The sequence below is a fragment of the Galeopterus variegatus genome, unplaced genomic scaffold (genome assembly GCF_000696425.1).
Source record: "Galeopterus variegatus unplaced genomic scaffold, G_variegatus-3.0.2 Scaffold1747, whole genome shotgun sequence".
In the NCBI taxonomy this organism is placed as follows: domain Eukaryota; kingdom Metazoa; phylum Chordata; class Mammalia; order Dermoptera; family Cynocephalidae; genus Galeopterus; species Galeopterus variegatus.
In genome coordinates, this window is record NW_007727858.1 from 28619 (window position 1) to 40900 (window position 12282).

General features: G+C 34.7%; 1 protein-coding gene across 2 annotated transcripts in view; it reads right to left on the reverse strand.

Annotated features, from left to right (window-relative positions):
* Positions 1-277: 277 nt before the first annotated feature.
* Positions 278-12282, reverse strand: part of PHKB (phosphorylase kinase, beta) — a 183133-nt gene continuing 171128 nt past the window's right edge. For both annotated transcript variants that reach the window (XM_008578695.1, XM_008578694.1), the window contains 5 exons: positions 12015-12149; positions 7353-7482; positions 3989-4096; positions 1825-1965; positions 278-1183 (listed from right to left, as the gene is read on the reverse strand). In XM_008578695.1, coding sequence (XP_008576917.1) covers positions 1046-1183; positions 1825-1965; positions 3989-4096; positions 7353-7482; positions 12015-12149 — 652 coding nt within the window. In that variant the 3' untranslated portion in view covers positions 278-1045. The remainder of the gene's footprint in view (positions 1184-1824; positions 1966-3988; positions 4097-7352; positions 7483-12014; positions 12150-12282) is intronic.

Below are 12282 nucleotides of genomic sequence, written 5' to 3' on the forward strand. Positions count from 1 at the left end.
TAAGATTGGTCAGAAAAATAACTCTTCGAGGCCATGCATCAAACTAATGAGTACAATGTAACATTTAGGAAGAAATTAAATTCATAAAATTTAAATATTTCATCTAGTTTCTATTTTTATTAAAGTTTACTTAAGTAAATTTGGTAGAAAAATATGTGTTATGATAGGCACCATTGTCTCTCTTTCGTTCTGTCCAAATCAATTAAATGAAAATATTCAGGAGTATTAAACTCAATATTGTGAATTTCAGAGCAAAGAATGTGTCCAGATACATTCATTAATTCAGAAATAAAATTTAATAATTTTTAATTTTGTTTTTACTAGTACAAACTAGGTTAACACTTCTAAATTTAACATACTTCTGAGCAATCCTATACATGTCCTATTTTTAGCAGGAGCTCAAAGAAAATGCTTGATAAGGTATAGATACATTTTAGTCTAACACCTATACTTAGCACAAATACAAAACCATAGTCATGTTTACAAGGTAAAAATTGTACAATATCTCTTTATACTAAAATATTCTTAATAATGTAGTTTATGAGAATCAAAATATCATCTGGCTGGTTTTGTTTTTATGATGTATATTAACATCTTCTAGCATGATGATGTCAACAAAAATGTTAACCATTCCTTCTTTCAGTACCTTTTGATTCCCAGTATGCATTCCTAGTTGGCAAATTCATGTTTAATGGCAGTAAGGTAAAAATTCAGTACAAAGAACAAAGATTCATTCTGATGAGCTATTTGATCATAAAACATGCAGAGGTGAATTTTGAATTCATAAACTATTTCTATCATTCAGTGAAGATTATTATTGCGGTTGGCATAATCATAAGAACTTGTTTCTGCTTGATTAAAAGCATTTCTTTCTATCACATTGGCTGTAGCATGCAAGAGGTCCAATAACTCTGCCAAGGGTGTGGTAATCACCTCACCAGCACAATCAGTTCATAAATTAATGGCTACCTTGATTAAGCTTCAACACAAAACTTAACATACTTCTTCAAGATGTGTCTCAACAGAACCTTTTACACTTTTCTCACTAGCTAACCAGACATGGGTCGTCATTGCTTGGCTTGACTTCTCCTTCCAGCAGCAAATTCATTACAACCTTTGTCAAATAGCTGCATGTTCCTCTTTTTCCCAGGGGGGGAGTGTTGTAAAAGGAAGTCATATCATCCTACAAAGAAAAGCAGTAAGTAAGTCGTTTGATTTTTTGTTTGTAAAGAGTTGACAGGTAAAATCAGTGTCAGCCTAGGAGGAAAATAAATTTTCACAGAAAGATTTCCTCATGGAAAATATGAGCTTCCTGAGCTTCTTTTTCATTTTCCTGAGGTGTCTTCTTGGCATATAAAATAAAGGCAGACATTTTTAGTATTCTCCTCTTTGCTGATAATTTTTATTTATTTAGGGAATTTTTTTACAGATGAGCATAAAATATTAAACAGTGAGCCTGGGAGGGACTATATTAGGCAATACGCAGACCCAGTATAGCCTGTTACTGCATTCCCTTCTTCCCCAGAATTTAATTTAATAGCCTTCCAGAATCTGTGGCTCTTCTCTGATAAAACACATTTTAACTGCTAACTACATAAAGGAAATTTATCTCTTCCTATATTTCTTTTTTGTCAGAACTTCATAGCTGAATTGACTAGTAATTAAGTAGAAAGTAACATTAATTCTTCAAATAAGTCAGACTGCCCTTCAAGTACCCTGTTTAGTACTCTCTGAATCTGTATTGTTAAATGATAAGCAATAAGAGATATTTTAAAGAATTGAGAAAATAAAAAAATTCTACAAAAAGCTGTTCTCTCTACTTACTTGTTTTTCAATTTCCTTTAGTCGACTCTCATCTTTTTGAAATTCATGAAATGCTTCTTTCACCAATCTGTCTAGATCTACTTTGTCCTGAAATTCTAGCTCAGGGTTTCTTTCCAGTACAATGGATACAACCATTAGTAACTAGGAGAGACAAATGTTGAAAGTCAGTTATAGGATCCATAATAGTGACATAGTTGGACATGTTTTCATTCTTTAATCACATCAATGGATGATCCTAGTATTCCACAGTGTGTTCTGTATGACAAGAGGCTTAAGGATCACCTACGGATGAAATCTTCTTAATTTTGCACATTAGCAGCATAAGTTCTGTTTGAAAACTGCATATTTTTCTTCATTGTTTATATCCCTGAAGCTGTATAGAAATGTTTTTCAGTCACAGAAATAAAACCAGTAACTTAGAAAAATGACTTTCCTAGCCCTGGTCATAGTACATGGTGCCCTATTCACCCAGTGTCTGAACTCTTTCTGGGCTTTGGGGCATTAATTCTCATTGGCAAGACACCAAAAACAGTGTCCAGTAGAGTAGGGCTGCCATAGAAGAGGTGGCAGGAAACAAAGCCAGAGAAGGCAGGTGAAATTCAATGGAGACTCTGGAAAAGATTCACGATCAAATGTCTTGGAGCTCAGCACCCCAAAATGAGTGTAAGTCTGTGATGCCAAAGTAGTTTCTCAGGGGATGGCTATGTTTTTAAAACATTTACTTAATTCTGACCTCTTTATGACATGAGAACTTTTTGGTCTGTATGAACTATCTTTAGTTTAATGCATCACCCTATTGTTTAGCCATCAAATACATTTATCTTAAGTGGTAACATTCATTTTAGATGACAAACTCTTACATGCATAGATTGTGTCTGAGTATGCAGTGATTGATAAAGGCTTTCTGATGATGTTTATGTGTTTACAGCTCCTACTTTGTACACTGAATAAGAAACAGACCTCACAATTCCCAATTTGGGAATCTTACCAACTGTACTTTATTCTTCCAAAACAACCTTTAAGAACCAAAGGGTACACTTTCAGTAAAATGCAGAGGTCACAATGTGGGAGACCTTGGGGCAGGGCATTAGCCAGGAGATTATGAAGTTTTACTGTAGTTCTAAAGGAAAGTTTCTTCTGAAAAGGGAACAACCTCACTCTGGTCAACAATAAGGACCTCTATGTCTGCTGTATGTCCTGTACTAGACATGGAAGGCTAAGGTAACAGCACAAGGCAGGCATTCAGTCTTTTAATAACCCCATCTTTTCCTGACCCTAGTCTCTGCTTCACTCCCATATACTATACAACTGATTGGCTGATACTGTTCCATATCCTGGGAAAAGAGATAAGACTGAATCTCACTCAGTTCTGACTGTGGCTTCAGACATGCTGGATTTTAGGAGATTCCACATCCAGTTTAGCACTCACTGACACCTTCTGTATCAAGAAGACATATTACTTACCCTTAAGAAACACAAAGTCTGATGTAGATATTCCCAGAGAAAGAGACAAAGTGAGAATGAGCTATATACTAAACCCATCATTTGAGGGATACTCTATGTATGTAGTATGTTTTAAAATGACAAAACAGCACATGTATGCATACGTGTGTGCATGTCTGTGTATTTCAGCACTTAACTTTATATGGAGCAATGATGATAACAGCATGTACACGATTACATGTCTTTTCTTCACAGAGATGTTTGGAAAGATGTCATTCAAAATATTAACAGCAATGATCTCTTGCTAGTGAGTGTGGAGGAAATTTTTGTTTTCTACAATTTTCTGAACTGTTGAAACTTTCTACAATAGTTGTGCATTATTTCTGTAAAGAGAAAAAAAACTAAAAAAAACAATAGAAAAAGGTCACTTCCTCTATTTTTATGATGTTGTTGATGCACTTGCTTCTGAGGGATGGGACTGTTGCTGAAAAGCTTGGCAGTCTATTTGTTTTTCCACCCTGACAGAGGATAAGGTCTTTGAATTGTTCATGTGCCTTGACTTGGGTCAAGGATGACCATCTTCTTGAGAACTCAGTTGGAGGAGATCAGGGTTGGGTGAGGAACAGAATTCTCAATTCTGTCTATTGGGCAATTTTCCTTATACTAGTTTTCAGGGAGCAGACAGAAAGGGCTTTAGCAAATCTATGTTCTTAATACAAACCTCCACGACGATCTGTCTGTACTTTGGCTGATCAATATTTCCCAACATGTCTTCAACAAGGAGAGAAAAATTCATCTCATACATAGTCATATCTGACAGGGTTGGTTGCTGAAAAAAATAATTCCACATTAACATGCTGAATCGGTATATACTCTGGTTCTTTTAATAGAGGAATTTCATTTTCTAATCAATAATCTTGTCCAGTTTCTATAAAACCTTAGAGAGCATTTTCAGCTAAATGACTGGATTTTATATATATGCCAAATTACTGAAGCCAACCGGCTGACTATTATGATAAATTTATCCTCCCATTTTTTAATCTTCACTATATTAAAGTTTTTAGGGGAAAAGAACTATATTAGAAAGCCTCTTCAGTACACAAAATGGACAGCCAAAAATTGAGACAACAACGGCTGACTATTATGATAAATTTATCCTCCCATTTTTTAATCTTCACTATATTAAAGTTTTTAGGGGAGAAGAACTATATTAGAAAGCCTCTTCAGTACACAAAATGGACAGCCAAAAATTGAGACAACAAATTGAGTACATATTCCTTTCAGAATTAACAAAAGAAGTTACACTTGCTGTCAGACTTTAGCATGTAAGTCATTTGTTACTGAGTTTACATCATTTTTGTGGCAGGTCCTTTCTGAGCTGGCAGCACAAAAATGCATAAAAACAAGCAAAAACATTATGTGCAGAAATGGCAAGGAAACAGAAAAAAGGTAAAACTAAAAGAATTTTCTCTCCTCTACCCTTTATCTTTCATTTAAAACCAGAGTATTGTACAGTCTTTCATTAGTTTACATCATTTTTGTGGCAGGTCCTTTCTGAGCTGGCAGCACAAAAATGCATAAAAACAAGCAAAAACATTATGTGCAGAAATGGCAAGGAAAAAGAAAAAAGGCAAAACTAAAATAATTTTCTCTCCTCTACCCTTTATCTTTCATTTAAAACCAGAGTATTGTACAGTCTTTCATTTACTTCTTACAAACCAAATGAAAGCAGAAAATAAACTCAAATCCAAATCCAAATGTGGGCATGATGGATAACCCTCAAAGGATGAAAGGGAAGGCTCTAAATGTTAGGCTTGTATCGTGGAAAGCAGAAGGAATGACTAGAATTATTACCAGAGATGGTAAGATGTTTGTTTTTTTTACTTCAATGATGATTTACAGTGAAAACTTAATAATACCTTCAGAGCAAGGTGTTATCTACTTACTAATCCAAATGGGACCCAGTGGGAATGTCCTCTTTCAATCTAGTGTCAGCAAAGTTGCTTAGTCTGGTATAATAATGCCTCAGTCCTGTACTCAATATGATCCATCTATTGTATTCCATAGTCAATACAATCTAACATATTGTTGATGTTGACAGGTATTAGCCAATTTGGGGAAAATGAAAGCTTGGTTGCTGAACACAGTTATTATAATTGTTGAGATGTCTAGCACTGGGATTAATGGGGTTATAGAAGGAAAGAAAGACTGTTTCATGATTTCATATTGATTTCCTCTCAATATTATCTAATTAAAAAAAATCAATCTTGGGCCGGCCCGGTGGCGCACTGGATGGTGCGCCGCTTGGGAAGCGCGGCGGCGCTATATTGATTTCCTCTCAATATTATCTAATTTAAAAAAATCAATCTAGCTACTGTGCAACTATGATAATTAAACCTAGAGAAGAGATATCAAGCTTGCCTTGTTTCCTACTGTTCTTAAAGGTCTTGGGGTAATCAGTGTAGCACAGAAGTTAAGAGAAAAGGCTCAGAAGACAAATTGCCAGAGGTCATACCCTGTGACAGCTAGTTAGTACTAGATGTGTGACCTTGGGGAAATCATTTAGCTGTGCTTTAGTTTCCTCATCTCTCAAATGGGAATAATAAAGCACCTTTCTCACAAGATTCTTGTGACAATTAAATGAGCACTCAGAGAAGTGTCTGGCACATAAAGATACTTAACGTGTATTTATTGTTGTTACTGTTATTGTTAGCAAAGAGAGAATACTAAATGTAAGTGGCCCTGGCTATCAGACAATTAAATAAAAATCTGGTATGTATAAGTGGGAGCTGAGAAAGAAGCTAACAGAAGGTTGCCACAGCACACCGTCCAGGTGCGCAGAGACAGGCCAAGCAGCAGAAGCAGGATGCTATCATCAGAGGTGCTGCTCCAGGAGACTAATCACAGGGCATCTGGGAAAGGGATGGAACACCTGTACTGGCAACCAAATAAAACCACTCAGTCTGTAATCGGTGTAAAGAATTTTTTTTTAAGCTTTTATTCACTTTTTTGAATAAGTAATACACTCACATAGTTCAAATTTTGAAAGGTTAGAAAGGGTTACAATGAAAAGCCCACAGTGTCCCCATAGCCACAGAGTTTCTTTGCCCAAAGGCAAAGAAAAGAATGGTACCAGTTTTTTATGCATCCTTCCAGAGATACTTTTATGTATATGTAAGCAAAATGAGTGTGGTTCTGTGTTTTTGAGAATTCTTTATTTGTATAAAGAGCTACATCAAAATTAGTTTGGTTGAAGTTTCAACACTAAAAACAATTACAGTACATATTCTATTTCCAGAAGACTAATTATTCACTTTTGCGTATAAGCAAAATGATTTAGATGCCAGGATTAAATAAATACAATTACTCATATCAAAGGAGCAGGCCAGTTTATATAACTTGGGAAACCATCTGAAGAAGAGGGCACTAATTCATTTGGCTCACAGGTAATTTATACCCCGAGTAAAATTAGTGATTATCTATCTAATGACCTAAAAAGTCACTGCATATTTTACATTCAATGCAATTCCTAAGTAGTAATTTCCCTACCCACGGCATTACCAGGCCACCTTGCTTCTTATGCCTGGTTCTGCCTTTTCATTGTGTGTTTTATTGTATGTGAGGCCCCCAGCGATGGTGAAGGAGTACCCTCACTTAAAGTAAAGCCAATATAAGAAACCCTAAATTTACTAATAAGTAAAGAAAGGAAGGACAGCTTGCTCTGCAAGGTTTGGATATGTGGTTCCCTTAAAGAGAGCTTCCTTGAAACTTCTCAAGTATGACAATACAAAAAACTTTGATTAAACACAGATTTTTAGCAATATATCCATTTGGTAACATGACATTTTTGTATAGAGGGACAATAAAATTGAAAATGCAAGTAACTCAGATTGGGGAAAAATATTTCCAATAGATTTCTTATTTTCTAGTATTTCATCCATTCAGGTATCTGGATACTGCTCCTTTAAATACTCTTAGAACACTGAAAAGCAGAAAAGTTATTTGCAGTGCCTCTGGGGGAAAGAATTCTCTACTCCTTGAGGTCCCTTTACAAGTTCCTCTTCCTGACATAAACAGTCATTTACCTGTGGCAAATGTTTCCCAGCTACAATGATACCATTGGGTGTACGCTCCAGGATCTGCCACACTCGATCATAGAACCCAGTGGGAGTTCTGTTCAAAGACCCATCGATCTGACGCCTGTTCAGCCAACATCTGTAGACCAAAAGAAAATCCCTTAGAGTTGAAAAACAAGCTTGTTCAGTAGAAAGCAGGGCTTTCTGTATGGATTAATTGTTCCAATAGGGTGAGCAATAAAAACCAAAACCCATTAATGATGCATATCTACCATGTGTTACAAAGGTTAGTAAATATTTCATAATGAAAACAGAGCTTGCAGGAGAGGAGGAAATCTCCAACACTTTAAAAAATTTAATAGGCAAAACGGTCTCCAGTAAGCTATGAGTTGCTCGCTACATGATCAAATGATTAGCTAATATAAAAAGCAGCTCCATTTAAACTGGAGCAGCCAATTTCACAATAACTTTAGGTGATTTCTTTTACATGTAATAAAATACGAGCATGGAAATCACATAACTTGATCACTCCTACACACCTCTCCCAGAAAGGTGCTTAATAAAAATTTGATAAGAGAATGAATAAATGAATGCTCAAAAAAGCATTGTGTGTGTATATATATATAATGAAATTACCCTATTTTAAACCTTATAAAAGTTTGCTATTTAAATATAGCCTAAAGTCCTAGTTAAAAAGTATGACACAAAATCTTACATGTCATAATAATCAGAATGTAATGATAAGCCAAATTCTAGATCTCCTATTTTTATGGATTCAGTATTAAATTTTAAAGATATTATACATCACTCACAAACTGCTAAAGATGCAAAATTTGCATAATTTGAAAGGAACACACAGTGACACAGTTGTATATTCTTGCAAAAGCTGAAGACATGAACAGATATACTTTTTTAATACTGGTATTTAAAAAGACAGCAGAGTAAAATCTGTAATCAATCACAAGGGAGGAATGTCATGACTGACTATTTCTGGGTATGAAAATAACTGTGCAGGATACAGTAAACAGAAAAAGACATTTTTGTTCTGATGAAAGAGGACCAATGAAGTTTCTTCACCACCTAAGTGAGAGTGGCATCTTTTTTAGACATACAAAGTTTTTCAAAAAAACCCAGACTTGTATTGCTGGGTTCAGCAATTGCTAAAGTGAAGAAGCCCAAAGATTTAGGGGCACCTTGGTGATGTATTACTTTGGATAACTAAATCTCCCACACTCTGCATTTGATGTTTTCAGAGTTCTACAAAGTCATGGTTGATATGTTAAAAAGAAGATGTTTGCTTACAACAACGCAAAAAGTAGAAATATGAGAGTACTCACTCACAGTGGAGGTGGAGAATTATTTTAAAAGACGCCTTTTTTATTTTTATTGCCTAACTTTGAAAATTTTTAGGCTTATAGAAAAGCCACAAAAATAATTCATAAAGTTCCTGTATACTCTACTCAACTTCCCCTACTCTTGTCATCTTACATAACCATATTATTGAAACAATCATTGAAACCAGGAAATGAAGTTGACACAATACTACTAATTAGTCTATGGATCTTATTCAAATTTTGCCAGTTTTACCACTAATGTTCTTGTTTTGGTCCAGGATCCAATCCAGGATTCCACATGGCATTTAGTTCCCATGCCTCCTTAGGCTCCCCTAATCTGTGACAGTTCTTCAGTCCCCCTTTATTTTTCATTATTTTGACACTTCAGAAATGTCAGTTATTTTGTAAGTTGTACCTCAGTTTGGGTTTGTTTGATGTTTTCCAATGAACAGACTGAGATTATGCTTTTTCGGCAAGAATATCGAGAAGTGATGTTGTGCCTTTTCCAATACATCCAATACATCCTATCGGGGAATACATAATATTGATGCATCTTATCATTGGTGATGCTAATCTTAATCATTTAGTTAAGATGGAACCTGCTGGGTTTCTCCATTTCACTCTTTTTTTCCTTTGCAATTAATAGGTATCTTGAGTGAAAATGCTTTGAAATTATGCAAATTCTCCATTTGTCATCAATACTTCCATCCAAAGGTGGTTCTTGCCCGCAATAATAATTAGTATTGTACTTGTCTAATGGTGATTTTCTATTTCCATTATTTTATCTACACTTATTAATTGGAATTCTACTATAAGGAATAGTTCCTTCTCTCCCCCTCACCTATTTATATCAGCATGGACTTGTGGATATTTATTCTATGTGTTATAATCCAGTACTATCACTTGTTTTATTCAATCCTACTGTATATATAATTTCAGAATTGCCAATTCATACATCTGTGAGAAAACAATTTATTAACTACAGTACAATATTTATGTGCAGTTCTTTTTTTCTTTAGTCTTATAGTATCCAGTCAATGTTCTCCAAAGATACTTTGGTTGATTCTTTTCTTCCCCACTCTCTCAGTGTGATAATATTAGTTATTTGTAATACAGTTGGGTTCATTTGTTACTGTTTATATTCTATTTTGGGTCACCTCCACATCTGCATTAATTTTAATTCATTATTTATGTTTTGGGTATATGAAACATTGCCATAGGTTAAGAGTCAGAGAGCTATACAAAAGGTCGGCTGAGGTAAGCACTGCTCTCCCCACTCAACCCTGTTATTCTTACCTATTTCTCCATTCTTTCCACCCTGTTCCCACCCAATCCCTGACGGTAATCAATCGCATTACTTTCTGATTTATCCTTCCTGTATTTCTTCTGCACAAATGAGCAGATGTACATATATTTTTAATATCCCCTTCTTTCTTAAATGAAGAGTAGCATACCATACATGCTCTTTAATACTCTGCTGTTTTCATTATATTAGAAATTACTCCATATCAGTTCATAGAGACCACTATCATTCCTTTTCACAGCTGTATAGCACTCTATTGCTTACTTAAATAATCTCCTGTGTACAGGCATTTAGGTTATGGGAATTCCAAAATTCTCAATTATAAACAATCATGTAATGAATAACCTTGTACATATATATTTTCATACTGTTGGAGGCATATCTTCAGAGTAGATCCCTAAAAGTAGGACTGCTGGGTCAAAAAGTAAGTGCAAATGTGGATTTTTTTAGATGTTGCCAAATTCCCATCTAGAACAGGTGTACCCACCAGCTACATATAAGAATGCCTGTTTCCCACAACCTCACAAAATGTTTATCATACTTTTTAACTTTTGCCAGTCTGAAAGATGAGAAATAGTTCAACATCTTTTAATTTACATTTCTCTAATTATGAGTTAGTTTGAACTTCTTTCAAATATCTAAAGGCCATTTTTATATGTTTTATATAAGTTGATTAGTCATGTTTTTCATGCATTTTTTTCTTGGGTTTTTGGTTGTCTGTCCTTCAATTTTTAAAAATTCTTGGATATTGGTTCTTTGTGCAAAATGTTGCTTTTAATTTTTATAGAGTCTTATTAATCTTTTCTTTTCTTGCCCTTGGGTTGAGTCATAGTTAGAAAGCCTTTCCCACACCAAGGTAAAAAAGGAATTTATCCATGTCTTCTTTTAGTACTTGTATGATTTCATTTTTTACATTTAGATCTCTAATCTATTTGGAGTTTATTCTTGTATATGGTATAAAATACAGATTGGATTTTATCTTTTTCCAAATGGCTATCCAGTTGTTCCATCACTATTTATTTTAAAATGTCCATCCTTGACCTTTATCATATACTAAATTTCCATATGTACTTGGGGATCTATATCTGGACTTACTATTCTGTTCAACGGGTCTATTTGTCTTTTTTTACACCAATATCACAGTTTTAATTACAGAGGCTTTGTAGTATGTTTTAATGTCTATTAGAGAAAGTCTTACTTTTATGTTTTTCTGATTCTTCCATGCTTGTTTTTTCATATGAAGTTTATTATCAACTTAACTCCATAAAACAGCTTGTTGAAATGTTATCAGAACTGCATTAAATTTACAACTGACACCTTTATAATGTTGAGTTTTCCTATTTAAGAACAGGGATGCCTTTGCATTTGTTCAAATCTACTTTTGTAGAAGACCTCTTTAGCAGAAGGCCTAGGTAGAATTTTCTAGGCATATAATTATATCACTTTGGAAAATGCGAGGACAAGTGTGCTCAATAAATACTTGCCTAAATAATTATTTTAAAGCTCTTTCTGTAATAAAAAAAAAATTCAACTCAATGCAATCCACAAGTACTTGTCTTATTCATAGTCAAAGGTTAGCACAAGTTAAGTCTATGAAAGGCTTTAAGCCCTGAAGTTTACAGTCTATTTAGGGAGACAGAGTGACAGGCAATATATTTAAGTAGTGTTACCAAATCCAATCCCTTCTGCCAAAATGTTGGGAGGAGATGGTGAGTGCTACCAAGATTCAGAAAGGGAATTGACCAAAGTGGTATGAAGTGTTACATTTGCACAGAATAATAAAAATGAAGAAATCCTTGTAAACCCACATCTGAAAAAAATATAAAATTCAAATCAACACGAAATCACAACTGAAGAAAGACATTTTAATTAGTTTCTCTGTTTACACTATCCATCTAGTAGGGTGGCCTCTGATACTCTGCTGCATTTTATTTTTTATTAATATCTTATCTATTTCATATACAGGTCAAGCTAAAAATTATGACGTTACTATAAATCCAGTGTGTCCTATAGGTAACAAAGGGCCCTTGTTACCTTCCATTCTGTTGAGACTGGAGAATATCCAACAGAAGTTGTTTAACTTCACTAGGTGACAGCTGATACAGGTCTTTGGCTGGCTTATCTCCTCCACGGATCTGTAGTTCATACTCCATAGCATGGATGATCCACCTGAAACAAAACAGGAAAAGCATGAATCAATAATTCTTGAAATAAAATCACCTTGTGCTTCTCACTGTAATACCCTTAACAGCACTGACCCATCCAAAGGGGAATGAAGAAAAGGCCATTTGAATTTCCTGAA